A 15585-nucleotide genomic window follows, 5' to 3' on the forward strand; every position below is an offset into this window, starting at 1 on the left:
GGGCAGGACGGGACACCGTGGATATTTTTAAAAGTATTAGCTTTAGCGTCCTCTACCCATTTAGATGTTAAAGGACACCATGATTCTCGATGACTTGCAAAAAAAAGAGATGTTCAGAGAAAAAACGTGGTCGTGGCAACAAAATAACTGATTAGAGGCTAGTTGCTATAAGAAATCTTATCAAAACTTTTCACATTTTAGCATGATTTCAGAAAAATTTGAAAGATGATACGTGGTCTGGAGATACAGTAATAAAAGTGCTTTTTGGGGTATCTGACTTTTTAGATGTGAGTTGCATATATAATAAACAAACAGAAAATTTCAAAATGTCAGTCATTGGGGCCAAACGGGACAGAGCTGCTTGGGGCAGGATGGGACATCTGTTCTGCTTATAATGGGCGTGGCAATTTTGTATGTGATTTTTATGGAAAAAAGTAGTCTGTCATTTTGCCCTGATGTAATTACGTGTGTTGTAAATGCAAGTCATTTTTGAAATTACAAGATATTACCAGTAGATTTGTGGTTTTACAGGTAATTCCTCATATGAACAATACGCGTCCCGTCCTGCCCCAGGTGTGGGGCAAGATGGGACAAATTATTTTTTTTTGTTTTTGTTAATTATAAGGTCATGCGATACTAACTGAGTCTTTGTATCTTGCTGGTTGGTAGTGGTGTGCAATAGAAATAACATGATACCAAAGTTACCGATATTGATAAAAAGGAATTCTGCAAAACATCGATTAAAGTTAAGTGTCCCGTCCTGCCCCACCTTCCCCTACATCAAACGATAGCTGAGCTAACAACTTTAGGTCGGACTATAAATGGTTGAAGAACAGTCTATAAGCAACAACTCATCCGACGGCAATTTGTTGAGCTACAAGGAGATTTGAGGTATTGGGATTTTTAACGGATAAAGAGGATTTATAAGTTTGAAACTTTGTGAGAAATGAAATTGATTGATTTGATCTTTATCTTCGAAGTGGGAAAGTTTCTTTGAGAGGTTTATCGTGACAGTTTTGCATACTTGCAAAGGCTTTGAACCACCGACGCAGGCCTGGTCACCGAGATGGATAGAGTAGACTTTCGGATAGTTGTTGAATTTAAAGTGTTGTTGCCGGAAAATTATTCCACCCACTAGGTGTCGTTAAATGGAAAACAGTCATGAAATGCGTTGCTCAAGCGCACACCCCGAGAGCTGAATTAGTGTCGCTTGATCTTGAGTCGGGCGCGTAACCGCTGAGCTAATAGGGCATTTGTGGGATTGGAGTTTTTTGAGAATTAGGAAAATTGAATAAGCTTCTGTTAAAAATCTCCCAGTAAAATGAACGAAGGTTTTAAATTCCAAATCCCCTAATCCTTATACATAATCTCAAAAGAATTGTCTATAAGGTGACCTCCGAAAGCCCATTGTCATGCTTAAAATGCAGACAATGCTAACCGATAAACTCCAATTTTCCACATTTGTATTTCTGCCGCTACATGGGCCACCTGCCACAGTATGCGTAACCTACATCAAACATGTTGGAAGAAAAATCACAGCTGCATTCTTCACATAAGAGGTGAATGATACAATGTGTGAATGGTGTCTATCATAAACAAAACACACTAAAAATTTCGTTAATTGATCAAGAAAGAGAATATTTTGAAATTGATTGTATTATGTTACAACTGTGCATCAACGAAGTGTAAAAAGAACCCTGCAAGACTCCAAACACACATTTCAATTAAGTTCAGTTTTTTTTTTTTTATTGCAATCAACACAAGAAACTTAAGGGTAGCCTACTTGCGGTAACATAGCGTAGCTCCAAATTTAAAAAAGGTAGCAGCGACAAAATTTAAACGTGTGTACTTAAGACCAAAAGGATATATACGAAGTAGAATAACTTATCACCAGGGCGATTTTTTGTTACCGTACAAAAGTTACTTTTTTTTGGTTGTACCAATTAACAAAAAAAATGTAGAACCAAAATTTCATGGTTGTGGGGTCAATATTTGAGAAGTTATAAAGTTACCAAAAGTCACTTTTTGTGTTTTTAGGTTACTTTTCATTAGATCACCTTATTTTGCATACTTTTGCTTAATTCCCTTATTTATTTATCTTTCATGGCTACTGTAGAGATGAATTTACATTCTATGTAATGCCAAGACTTTTAATATATGTTCTACTGTGGTACAAATTTTAGGTTTGCACGAGCCCATGCTTTTTCGTATCGCGTGTATTCCCGAAAACTCGCAAAGTAATTTTTTCGATGAAACAAATTGTGTTAACTATATTTAACCACTTGTTTTCCCTGCAACAGCTAAAGTGTTTGATTGACAGAAACTTTCTGCCAGAGAATGTAAAACATTACATATGTGTAATTTGAATGTGCAACTATAATTTGAGCACAGATTGAAGCTAATTTAAATGTTGTTTTATGTTGAATTGCAGCTTTTTCTTTAGCTTTCTTGCTTTCGTTGAATAAATTTATTTTTTCGCAAAAATAAAGTCACTTCTGTCAATTTTATAGGTTACAAAAAAATCGCCCTACTTATCACGCTATACCAGATCAATTTCAAATGATATCTACCATTCAGCTGGAAAGTACTTTTATTGCCCGCCTGATAGAGCAGACGCCTGAACTTACAGGAAAACATCTTCATCCTTCAACTGCAATTTAGACAAAAAGTCAAGCTCTTCAAATGCAATAGCTCGTCCAATCACAAAATGTCTTACTTTTGTGCTAACATTTCAGTTTTTATCACAAATCTGGTGCTAGGCTTAAACTTATGAAGGGCTGTTTGTCTTGGCTTGCGTTAACTAAACCAAAGTAGGCTAGTAACAAAAATGTCTGAGGTAGACTATTACCACATATTCAGTTATGTTTATCAACTAAAGAAAAACAATATTTCTTCAGTCTGCAATAATATTCATTACATTCTATTGTCAATTATACGGAAAAGCACACAATAAGACACTAGCCGATTCTCTAGTGTGATTAAATCATTTGTTACCTGCATCCGGCACCAGTCGCTGCTGTTTGTGATTATTTCATGCAGAAAAACAGTGTACTCTATATACTGTAGTACGTACCTAAGTCCTAATGTATGATATACACATCTTACTATTGCAGCTATCTGCAAGGACGGTGGCTTACAGTAGACTACGCCACTTTTTGCATAATAATGAGGCCAAAATAGGTACCTTTAGGCTTTGAAGTAATTGTTGTCTTTAAATGTTCTGTGCACTTACACGGTAGCCTGCAATCAAAATTGGTAACCAATGTTTTTTCATTTTTTTGAGCTGGTGAAATCAAAACACGAATTCAAACTAGAGAATTGCAGTGCATGCAATGCAGTGCTCTGTGGGATTTACTATAAAGTCATTTTCTGTTCTTCAATTTTGCGAGGCATTCTCATGACCTGGACGACACCACTAAACCTCAGCAAAGCAACGAATTCCGTTGTGAGTTTCACGCATTGTTAAAATTCGTTCACTGGCCATCGACCACATCATCAACGACAGTGGAAGATCTGCGCATCTTGGATGATGCAGCCAAAGACTGGATGTTTTAGTAGCCTTCCAGTGTAGCCCGGGAACATCGTGAATCTGCTGGGGTAACGTAGGCTACGCAATAAACAGGCTTTGAACTAAATTATTATCGTCATCCACTTTGGGACAGAGTAATCACACACTGTCGCCATCCAGTGCGCAAAAATTCAACACCTCGCTTTGGCGCATCCCAGTGCCTCGTGAGCACAAGCTAGCAGTGATGTACGCGTATACAAAAAATATTGACGCCGTCAGCGTAAACGCAAACGTTCGAAAAACCATACGCCGTATGCGTCAACGCAACTTGTAAAAAAAGTTGGCGGCGTCAGCGCATACACTAGCGTAAACTAATTTGTTTGTTAGGTGCCAAACATTCACACGGTATAAACCACTCGAAACAAACAAGTTTTATTTTGAATTTTCACGAAGAAACACAAGCATCTGAAAGTGTTCATCTGACATTTTGCTGCGTTTTGGTTTCAATGTGTCTTTGCCCATTGAAAACATTCTTTCAACTGCAGCGCTGGAAGGTATTGGCGTGTTGTAGCGAAAAAAAGACATTAAAAAGTATGCGTTGACGCTAGGTGAAAGAAGAACTTCTCGATATCTCTCCCATTGAGATCAGACAGAAGTTAATTCGTGAATAACGAAATAACCACTTTGTCTCGTTATAGAAAAGGTGCTGTCAAAAGCAAATTTCAAGTTTCAAACTAATCTGATTCACTTATGTTTTCTATGCAGGCATGTTGTGCTTTTTTACTGTTTAATCTGTTTATTGATGTTCTTTTGTTAAAATTGAGTTGTTTTTCTATATGACCGTACGAAATTTACAGTATATAAAGATAAACATGCTGTTGCTTATAGCTCATATAGATACACTAGATATTCTGTGTTTGGCTCTGACCTAAAAAAAATTGTCTGCTCGAAATGTTTTAGCTATGCATAGTATCAATAATAAACATAATTTAAACGTGTCAAGATAAATATCAAATGTTTCGCAATGGCTGCAGTGTTTTGCCGATATCTAAAAAATTAAAATCGTTTTTCAGCTTACGATTTATTTATGTATTATGACAATTAATTCTCAAATTCAGAACATAATAAGCACAAATATTATTTTTTAAGATTAGCCTACATACTAATAAAAACATTTACAATGCAGAAAAATACTTATTTGATGATTGGTTTTTAGTATATTTATACATGTATGAAGTGACGCATAAATTTTGTAAAGTCAAAAGTGCTAGCATTGTCTTCAATAACTCCAAGATCTTCTTCTTACATCCAGATATCCGATGTGCAATCTCCTCCCGGATACCTAATCTCATGAGCAAGAGCAGGACCTTTTGGCTCGATTCCAAAGTCCACGAAGACTTTCTCATTGAGAGTGAGACCACCTTTATCAGTATCAACATCAATGCGAAGTAAGAACGATCCCGCACTGAAAAAGATATGAAAACAAGTTTGGACATTAGATCCATGGGAATAAAATTGTTGGAATTCTGTGGAAACTAAGCACGTAATCAGGCAACGTTTCGACAACTCATCTGTTTGCATCTTTATTTAATTTTAGCATGAAAAATAAAAAAAGTTTAGTTTAAATAAAAGGCATACAGTTGTACACAAAAAGTAGAGGCGCAAAAGTAGCCAGAACACATTTGATATGATATTGCTGATGCAATTTATTGACTTCATGATCAAGGATTTACAGTAGAAGCAGTTGGTTCTGAGCATTTCAAGTGTTTTTGCTTCGTCCCTGTCTCTTCCTCAACAGTTCCCACTGCCGCCATGTCGCTTCTACATTAAATTTTAGGACATCTTTGGTAGACTGTATCTACAACTACATTGAAACGTTCTAATTATATCATATCAACATTTCTTTACTTCAACAGTTGTGGATAAAACTGCTTGTCCCATCCGCTGTACAGGGAGGTAGTGACGTATAATCTTTTTCCATCCAAACTCAATTGCAACATCTGAGGTCCACCTTCAATTTTCTTTCCTCCAACATAAAGGTTTGATGGCTGAGTTTTCAGTTCCTGGTCTTCGATCACCTGAACAAAACAAGAGTAAGGATACTTCTTGCAACCTGCACCCTCTCTTATAATTTTAATGTTATCGACGAACATTTCATTCTCAATATCTAGAATTGCCAAGGGAGAATTTTGTGTGTTGTCAACTCAGTTTTTCGTGCATTTTTTAGGTGCTTGTCAGCCAATACTTTAATTCACACAATTTTTCCCCAGTAGCCTAAATGCGTTCAAACTTCTGGAACCAATTAAACTGTTCTTTACCGTCTTCGCATGCCACAAGTTTCAAGTTTTTCACTTGAACATGCTCACCAAAGTGTGTTTAAAGATATCAAATTGTAAATGTGTGCACAGGTTCAGTTAGAAAATTATCAAGTTAAACTTTTACTATATATATCGAAACAAAGCATTCACTTTCACTCCATTTCCTTCACAAATGCTCCCTCCAATGAATATCTGACCAACCAGTTTCGGATTACGCGTGTCAGTGATGTCATACTGACGTATGTCTCCATGCAACCAGTTGGAGAAGTAGACAAACTTATCATCCATTGAAAGAATAATATCCGTTATCAAGCCTAAAAGTGACAACAAAGAGCGTGAAGCAGTTTAGATATTTTTCATACTCTGTATTGGTGTGGAATAGTAAAAACAAAGCTTGTAAAAATTGTTATAGCCTACAGTAGTTTAGTTATCTAATCCAATCGTAGGCCTTCACTAAATCAATCTTAACTTTGGACATGTTTGATGAGCGTTACCTGGCATATTTGGCAATGCCCAACCTTCAACTTTTTTGGGTGGAATTGAAATGACTTTCTCAGCAGCCCAATCGTTTTTCTGTAAATATTAAAATAAATGCAAAAATGTTTTCAAGGAAAACACAATCAAGATCAATTTATGTTTCGTCATTAACGCGTCCTGGACGAAAAAGATACTTACAAAAATTGATATAGACCTATCAGCACGTTAATGAACGGAAAAAGGTGGCAAAACCTTGAAAGGTTTAAAACGTGCCTGAATAGAAAATCATGTAGTAGGCTATATGTCTGCAATTAGCACGGCCACAAAACCCAAAAAATAACAGCAAAAAACAAAACAAAAACAGATAATAGGCCTACAACTACTGTTCTTCACTTGATGAACATGGACCAACTCCATGATGCAGTAGCACATTGTAGCCTACTGTGTAAAAAATATTAAGCTCATTGTAAAAATTAAAGCAGCATATATTGGCATTAGGAAGTGATCTATCTTCTTTTGTACCATCGTGTGTACAGTAAATAGTTGAATGGTTAAGACTTCATTTTTAGAAACGTAGCCTACCAAAGGGCAAAAAAAATACGATTCTAAGCTAATAAACATGATAGGCTGAAAAATGCTGAGCAAAAATAGGCTTTCAATTTATTTTGAAAGTAAATCCTCAAATGAGGCTGTTCGTACGCTTGCGGAAACAACGCAGTAAAGCTGCAAATAGCCTACTCACTTCAGTTTTGTAAAACCTGAATACTGTACTGCTCAACGCACATCCAACAAAACCCTCTGATGCCGAGGGTTCGTGCAAGAACCGAAGCTCAAGTGGAATCAGCCCATCCGAGCCAAGATCGATTGACTAGAAATATATCAAGAATAGCAACATGTTGTGAGCCAATAATATTTTAAAAGTAGGCTGCAGTTAGTTATCAAATGCATCCTATTCTGTGATGTCAATCGTGATCACTCAAGTGTGACAACTATAGCCGATTTAAAACTATGCCAACGGCCAACGGGTGTGAGATTTAAACCGGGCAAGCACAATCGATTCTCAGAAGTGTAACCTCACATTTTCAACTTGCAAATCACGGTTCCTTTAACATTCAACTATATTTAAAGCATTTGTCGTTTTAAGGTCAAGCCATATAGCAAAACATGAAGGATTTTTGTAGCTCTAGCTAAGATATACGGGTAGCTCTATTCGTTCAGAAGAATTGGCAGCAGAAGAATGAGGTCACAAGTGTCATGCGACGGCTGTTGGTTTTGTAAGAACCTTATTCCAACAAAAGATGTTCATCCTTGATTAATCACGCCTTACCTGAATGACTTCGTGCTTGGTCCAGTCCCAGACGTGTAACGATTGTCCATAATAACCTATCAACCGTGGAGAGAAATTTAAATTCTACTTTGCGTGATTGTCAATGGTATGAATTTCATAAACCGAAAACTTTTCCAACTACAGTAGCCAATACCGGTCATCCAAGTGTTCGTCGAAAGACATTTGTGGCTGACTTTTTAGCAGCGCTGTATTTACAAAAAATTTCAGCGCAGGCTGACAAAGACCCGCTAGGCGCTAGCCGCTAAGTATAATACGTTTTAACACTAAATTTAGTGGGTTTAGGTAACCAACTGCAGGCCTACCATAGGGTAAAAAGATCGAAAATATACACCGAATAAAACGTTGTATGAAAGAATACAAAGCAACAGAAAATGTAGAATTAAAGTTGTTAGCTACAATTTCAGAATATTTTACATTACAAAACAGTAAAACAACAACTCAAAAGTCCTTTTTACGCATTGAACCGCAGCAGCAGGTTGAAGAAAACAAGTGACAAGCTTGACGTCAATTTTAAACACCGCTTGTGCCATATCTACTCAGACAACCACTTTATCTGGTCCAGATCTTTACCAGATCGGGTACGGTTCTGATTAGATCTTAACTAGATCAGGACCAGATGAAATAATTGTCTGGGTGGATCATAAATTCAACAAACTGCAAGCGATAATAAAGTAACATTACCTTCTGCCACGTCTGCTGGATTAAAACCATTAATCAACTTCTTAGGTGCCCCCCATTCACTGCTGATCATAACATTGTGCCTGGGCTGGTACCAAAAGTCGTACCCAAACTTTGGATTGTGACCTGGGGCTTCCCAATTTCCTTCTAATTCGAATGTTTCTGAATCCAGTAGAATAAATCCACCTGAAAGATAAAACGGCAAAGTTGATTACGATAGGTAGGCTAACGTGCAAACTAGAGTTTTAACCACAAGGCATTGTAATTAGACTCGATATGTGTTGAGATAAATAGTTCAGGAAAAGGCCGTGCCATGCGTATTTGTATGGCTAGTCCTACAACAATGCGGTATTAAGAAAAGAGATGAAACATTTTTTTCGACTGAATAACTAATTGCCTATCGCCTAACCCTAGTGTATGAATTATAATGTATGTTTAGTTGTAGCAAAAAACTAATCCATTAACCTTTGGCATTTCCTGCTGGATCACCGAGTGTGCTGATCATTATCTTTCCTCCAGGGGCGCAATGAACAGTGTGCGGAGTCGAAAGGTTCGTGTTGTAATACACATCAACAGGTTCAACTATCTTTAAAACAAGCAAGTTGATTAGACACCAGTCGTCAGTGTAATTTTGCATTAATTTTGTAATTGCCTCGATTACAAAATCTCACTACTCCTACTTTCCTTGACGAAATTACGATGTAAAAGTAGGTTTTTAAAAACTCTTTTACACAAAAGTATGGAAGTATTGACTATTAAATCCAGTACAATATTCAAGAGCAAAAGACGATATTAAAACAAATTACTGTATAATAAACTGTTTAAACAGTAACTGAGTTGCATTGCAAGGGAATTGTAGATAGCCCACTCAGTGTGAATATGAACAACGTATCATTCATTGTATTAACATAAAAACAACCATTCAACAAGCTAAAAGCAATCTAATCTATAACCCGCCGAAAAACAAGCTTGTAAGGACATTATTTATCAGCTTTCAGAGAAAAGATTTTGCAGAGGAACTCACCGACTGTAGCCTACGTGAAGTTGAGCTGAAATCTAACTTTCATAGATACATACAAAACATAACACAGATCTTGTATTATAGCACAAGTCAAACCATTCACTCTTTTTTCGATGACCAATAAATGAACTAGTGGAACGGATCCCCTATTTTATCACCTTTTCAATTTTAGGTTCCTTTGGCTGTGTATCAACATCCACAGCGTAAAGCCTTGAAGATATAAGACCAGGCATTATAAACAACCGTCTCTTCTTAGTAGGATCGTGGAAGCAGCTGCTGCAAGCATTCCAGCCGGTGTGATGCAACTCGTCGTTGAGGTTTGGTACTTCCAGCCTATGGATCACCTGGAAAATGAAAAGGTGTTTTCAACTTGCAACGCAAGCAAGAACTAAAAAACACCTAAACTATGAGCCTACAGCGAGTTTGATGCTTCAAGGACATTATCATTTTTTACAGGGCCGTGGAGTCGGAATCACAAAGTGGAAGCCGGAAGGATTTTGACGTGTCCAGAATCGGAACCGGTCAGTTATAAACCGAAGAGTCGGAAATGTATATTTTTCGTCCGACTCCACAGCCCTGGTTATTTAACGCTTTTCTTTAAGCTTGTTCGTGATTACGTTACATGTCCTAACTTAATTTCTACTTTATCTAGGATCTAGGTAAAGCATCGAAAGATAGGTTTACTTGAACTAAAAACAAGTAATAGCTTCTTAATTAACACAGCGCTGCGATGAGTAAAAGCCATGCCATATTTTTGATGAATCCTAGCTCTGACAAACAGCAACGATGCACAATGTACATCATGCTAAAATATTCCTCGGATATTTAATCATGACTTCCATAAATTGCCATTAGCTTGGTACAACGTTATCATCATCATCATCCCGTTCCGTCTCCGATCGGAAGATTGGCTGTCATTTGCTTCCACATGTCAATACGTTTGCACAGCCTTATAGGGTGTGGTAATACGCGAGACTGCAGTGCAATGCGGCATTACCGATTTTAAGTGAATCAGAAAGAAAAAAAGTTGGTCCTCTTGAAAAAAATGGCGTCTGCAAACCTTGAATAAATGTCAAAAAAAAAAAAATATTTTGCTGACTTACAAATTCTTAGAAAACGTTCAGCCCAGGTGTTACCGGTCATGTTCATGCACGCTTCCTTTTAAAAATAGAAAAAGAAATGTGCCAACAAAGGTCTAGCAAATTAACGGGTAAATTTGATATCTGCAAGAGTTTTTACTTACAGTATTCTACAGTAGCTTACAAAAGGTAGATATATGATTTAATACAAAGAAATATTTTATTTTGAGATTAAAGTCAAAACAAAAACATAAAAAGAATAAAAACAAAAATGTTCTCTTCAGAAATGCGAAATTTTGTTTCGTTTGGAAACAAATGGAATATTTAAAAACTTAAATAGTCGTTCATCTATCTATGCTATTGGTACAAGATAACCTAATGTCACGTATCTTGAAAGTAAAGACACTTCCTGAGTTCTAACATGCTCGCATTTGTTATTCTCATGAAACGAACCCAAACGAAGCTGAGAACAGAAATTTTCCTTCAAAACAAAACATTTTGAAAAAGCGTATTTTTTAAAATAATTGCATTCAATATTAACATGTTACTAAATTGACGTTACTTTATTCCAGTGTTTCTCAACCTTTTTTGGCCTAACGTCCCCTTTATGAACTGGCAAAATTTTACCGCCCCCCCCCCAAAAAAAAACGATTAATTACGAAAAGCGAATATAAAACAATAAATACTATTAATACTACAAAAAGTGCTCAAAGTCAAGCAAAATACCAAGCAGATCGAATTACATCAAATATAGGCCAGTTAGGCCTACCAGTCTCTAAAACCCTTACAGCCTGTTTTACCCTAAAGGGAGAATCATTAAAAGGTCTTTTATTCAAATAGAATTATATTTCTAAATTAGAATAAGGACCTTCTTATGATCCCCCTTTTAGGGTGAAACAGGCTGTAAGGGTTTTAGAGACTAGTAATTATATTTGCTGAAAAGCAAATATATATTTGCGAGCATGAAAACAGTAGGCTATAGGCCTACCGCCTACTGGTAGTCAGTGTGAACCTTGGGCTTGGTGAGAAAGTGCCAGTTTCTTCACATCCGGTGTAAAGCCAGTAAGAAACATTCGAAGATCACCTCTCATGGATATGTCAAGTTGGTTTCGCTGTTTGGTATGTAGCAGAACCACACAGCTGAATCCTTTTTCCACCAGGTATGAGGCAGGAAATGCTACCATGAAGATACGAGCTCTTTGACGAAATCGTTTCGCTGGGCGGTAGATGGGTTAAACCAGAATGCCCCCCCAATAATCAAAACTCCCCCCTTAATCCGAGGTAATCATACCGCCCCCCCTGTAAAATCAAAACGTTGCTGGTTGTTAGCTGAACAGCACAACCTGACCTTGCAGAATGTTGGAGAATTTTCATCCATATCCACCGTGGCAAGGTAATCAGGCTCTTTGGTAGGTGTATTTCTGGTTAAAACAAGCTTAGCTTAAGAATGAGTGTAAACTCAACTTGATAACACTTTTTTCAAGAAACTACATTTTTAAACTTATAGAGCAAAACATTAAGCCGAGTTTGGAAGTTTAGAAAAAATTCGGAAATTTAACATTCGCCATCTTGCTGTAACTGTAATATTATGATAATGTGATATTTTAAGAGAAAATAGTTTTGTTTTTAATGCAAGTTTTCGCAAGAATTTCAGTCAGCAGAACAGGCTTTGTTTACGTTGACTCAACATCTGCAAAAACAACACAGAAAAGATTCGAGTTCCCGATTTGGTTTAACCTGATTGCCAAGACGAAATCGTAAGATTAAGAATGGTGCAAATTTTTTCAGCATTTTGCTTAAAAAAGATACATTATGGATTTGTAGTAAGCAAAAACTTCCAAGAAAATCAATTTTGATTATTTTGTCTTGCTGCCAACAGACCAAAATACATTCACTTGTTTCTGAATTCAGTACGAAATATAAATGGCTGGCAATGCAATTCATTATAGGCAAGCTAAGGACCTGCTTTCGTCAACTCATGTTTTTTAATTGCTTTCATGAAGAAATTTGTCAATTTTGTGCTTTAACAAATTTTTTAAGTTTTTCAAAACAAGAAAATGCTACGAAGTAAAAACTACTTTCCTTTCACCTTATGTGAAACCTGAATTAATGCGACCCATTTTTGAAGCGTCAATACGTAGGTAAAGGCATAGACAAAGCCTACTCAATGAGACAGTCAGCTTAGGAAACATGTTATTAGCACTAATAAGCCTAATGTAACATAAAAAACCCAACTGATGCAACACAAATTAAACAAACACAAACCTGTATATACAGGGAATATACAGCAACTTTTCTTTTGGTGCTTTCATTGCGTCACGAGGAGATGCGTATCCCGGTCCAGTGGCGGTTTTGCAGCAGGCTTGTTCTGTGGAGGCTGCGAGGTCAATACGTAAGCATAAACAGGTAAGTTTTGTCGCATCCAGGCTTTTTGCCCGGTGGTTGAATATTTTGATTAAGTGAACAGGAAGACAAGGAAGCCAACCTTTGTGTCCACCTTCAGGCATGCCTTTAAGTGTCCTGTCAAAGACACTGTTCACGCTTTTGAGCGGTGCCGAACCAGCGCCCTTTCGAGTGCCATATCAGAGCTCTCACGACTCGGCTATATGCATCCGACAAGTGATTTTCTTTTAGAAGAAATTTCAGTTATATTTTAATAGCACTGAAGGTGAAGACAGGTTAGTTTTTGAAACATTTGCTGAAAATGAGTTTACTATATAGGCCTATCTACAATTTCGGCTCTTCATTTTTGTTTCGAAATATTAAAGGAGAGAGGTGTAACAGAAAACAGTAACTTCCTTTTGTTCTTAGAAACACACAGTTAAGCAAACGTAGAAATGGTAAGATTAAACAACGATGGAAGGCTTGTGCCGGCAATACACTTCAAGCACAGGTATGCACCCAATGGTAGGCCTACCTGTAGTGGATGCGATAAAACTTGACAAAACACTTCAACAACAAGTTAACACCAGATCTTGTACTGGATTCAAAACGTTTACAAGCAAGCGAAAGTACACGAATGAAGCTTTCAATGAAATTTTCTCGGTCCGAGGATAATAATTCTCATTTGACTTCTCTGTGATTTAAAACGAACAGCCTACTCGATCGCGTTACTCTCCAGCAAGCAAGACTTGTCATTTTTTACAATACTGTAAAAAAGACGAAACTTGTTACCTGGGCTACACTTAATAATGTTGCAGTCTACAACGTTATGCAAAATTTAGAGATCAATCCTCAACTTAGAATTAAAATAAGAATTTATTAGGTTAAATTTTGGATGATTCAATATCTTCTGATGTGTTCTAACAGAGTGATTAATTCAACTTACAAGTTTTTGATAGGTCTTACTGCTGTAAATATAGAGCAGGTGTATTACATTGAGTAAAATATGTTTTTGCATTCAATGGAATGTAGCCTACATTTTAATACGAAATAAAATAGAAAACGTTTGGTGTAAGCCACTGGTTCCCAAAGTGGGCGCCAGCGCCCGCCTGGGAACTTTTGCAACCATGAAGGGGGCGGTGGCTATAAACTGGGCGATTGGGGCGCGCTGAGAGTAAATCGGAGCAGTTACACACATACCAACAACATGTCCTGTCATGAACAGTAGAATTACACTAAACTTTTATCTGCTTACAAAACTTTCTGTTTTCCTACCAATTCATTTAAAAAAACATCACATTTCGCCAGATTTTTGTCTGATTCCAAGCTTTTTCACTTCGATACCAAACGATTTCAAAAATGAAATCTGATATCAAGATGATGTTGACATTGCAACAGCCTCATCCATCTCATTAGAGTTGGACTTTTAAGTTGTGATGAATGGAAAATAACTTTTGTTTTACTTCTTTTTTTGCAGAAGGGACTTTTGGTACTCTGTTCGTTGTCCATAAGGGGGCGCTATTAAAAAAGTTTGGGAAACACTGGTATAGGCCTATGAAATGTCAACACATTGCATTGCAGACTGTCTGCAATAACTGCAGCTATGCGCTTTCTACGTCAACAGAATTTGAGTTCAAAGGGGTTTCAAAACAAGTTTTTCCTTCTTAAATAAAATGCTTAACTACAAGCTTATCAAAAAGATTGAATTTTAAACGTAAACAAATCTAAATGCCTCATAGAGGTGTATTACGCAAACACGTAAATCAATCTTCATGAAACGTTAAAATATGTGTTTACAACGTTTAAATTTTTTACCATTTTGGTAATCAGCACGGAATGAAATGTAAAACTAATCAAAGTAATTTAAAAATAAATAGCCTGCAGTTAGCTACTCACCCATTCTGAGACGGTGCTGATAGAATATTTAAAATTAATGTGGTCCTGCTTGATGTCCTTGATACAAGATCTCAACAGCTGTTCTAAAACTATAACAAAAAAGCAAAACACCACTTTTGCAGCCTGCAGGAAATAAATGTTTTTGTGAAAACGCAAAAACGTGCTTTTAAACTAGGTTTAACACAATAACGTGCACATATTAAGCACGGTTAACTATAATCACTTCCAGCAACATATTTCGTGAGCTGTTAAGTTGTAACGTTGGTTTGTAGCCTACCTGAGACGCGTAGGCTACAAACATTTAACAAAAGCTCACAACCTCGGTCATAGCCTGTTACCCCAATCGGGTTCCATTGCACATCCGAGTAGGCTAATTCGTTTTAAAACGGCTCCTTGCAACCCATTTCAACCCAGCCGTGTTTAGCCTGGTGTCACGTTTTATTGTGTCGAGTCATTGGATATTGAATGACCACCCTTGCTCTTCTTTTGTTAAACATAAGTTAATAATCATGCTTTTATTTTTTATTTATTTTTATTTTTTTTATTTGCGCCCATTGTGATAACATACAGTACACTGCGATACAACAGACGATAGGAAGCAGCGAAGTGACATATAGTCTTTTGAGTCAGCTGCTCCTATTATTTTGGCTTGCCTTTAAGTGTCTTTCGCCGAGACACAGCCGCGTGCTCTGGAGCGGTGTCGAACCCACGTCCTTTCGAACGTCGCGCAGACGTTCTCACCACTCGGCAACGCAGCCGACAAAGGTTGCGTTGAATTGCGACAAAAGTTGAATTGCGTTGAACTGCGACAAAAGCTGCTTAATTAAACAAATTAAAAATTAAAAATTTTCCTTAGCCTACTTCAAATGCAAAAATGT

At 37.0% G+C, this 15585-nt stretch overlaps 1 protein-coding gene across 2 annotated transcripts; it reads right to left on the reverse strand.

The window, feature by feature from the left end:
- Positions 1-3932: 3932 nt before the first annotated feature.
- On the reverse strand, positions 3933-14832 carry LOC145776963 (methanethiol oxidase-like). 2 transcript variants are annotated; one of them, XM_082588214.1, is made up of 12 exons: positions 14708-14832; positions 12695-12806; positions 11778-11850; positions 9509-9694; positions 8795-8915; positions 8333-8515; positions 7631-7686; positions 7046-7171; positions 6321-6399; positions 5977-6140; positions 5417-5586; positions 3933-4973 (listed from the first exon to the last, which is right to left on the reverse strand). In XM_082588214.1, exons 1-12 carry the CDS (start codon positions 14709-14711, stop codon positions 4811-4813), a joined length of 1437 nt encoding a protein of 478 aa, XP_082444340.1. In that variant the 5' UTR covers positions 14712-14832; the 3' UTR covers positions 3933-4810. The 2 variants fall into 2 exon arrangements, with proteins under 2 accessions (XP_082444340.1, XP_082444342.1); XM_082588216.1 differs by having other exon boundaries at positions 12695-12797; positions 14708-14826.
- Positions 14833-15585: the final 753 nt, after the last annotated feature.

Source organism: Aplidium turbinatum, chromosome 9 (assembly GCF_918807975.1).
Source record: "Aplidium turbinatum chromosome 9, kaAplTurb1.1, whole genome shotgun sequence".
NCBI classification, from domain to species: domain Eukaryota; kingdom Metazoa; phylum Chordata; class Ascidiacea; order Aplousobranchia; family Polyclinidae; genus Aplidium; species Aplidium turbinatum.

Bases quoted from the DNA above. Each gene is read 5' to 3' on its own strand.
- LOC145776963 (XM_082588214.1), bottom strand. The intron at 8,916-9,508 runs GTGATAAAATAG...CTTGTTTTAAAG, and splicing joins AGGAACCTAAAATTGAAAAG to ATAGTTGAACCTGTTGATGT. The intron at 5,587-5,976 runs GTGAATGCTTTG...TGTTTTGTTCAG, and splicing joins GTGAAGGAAATGGAGTGAAA to GTGATCGAAGACCAGGAACT.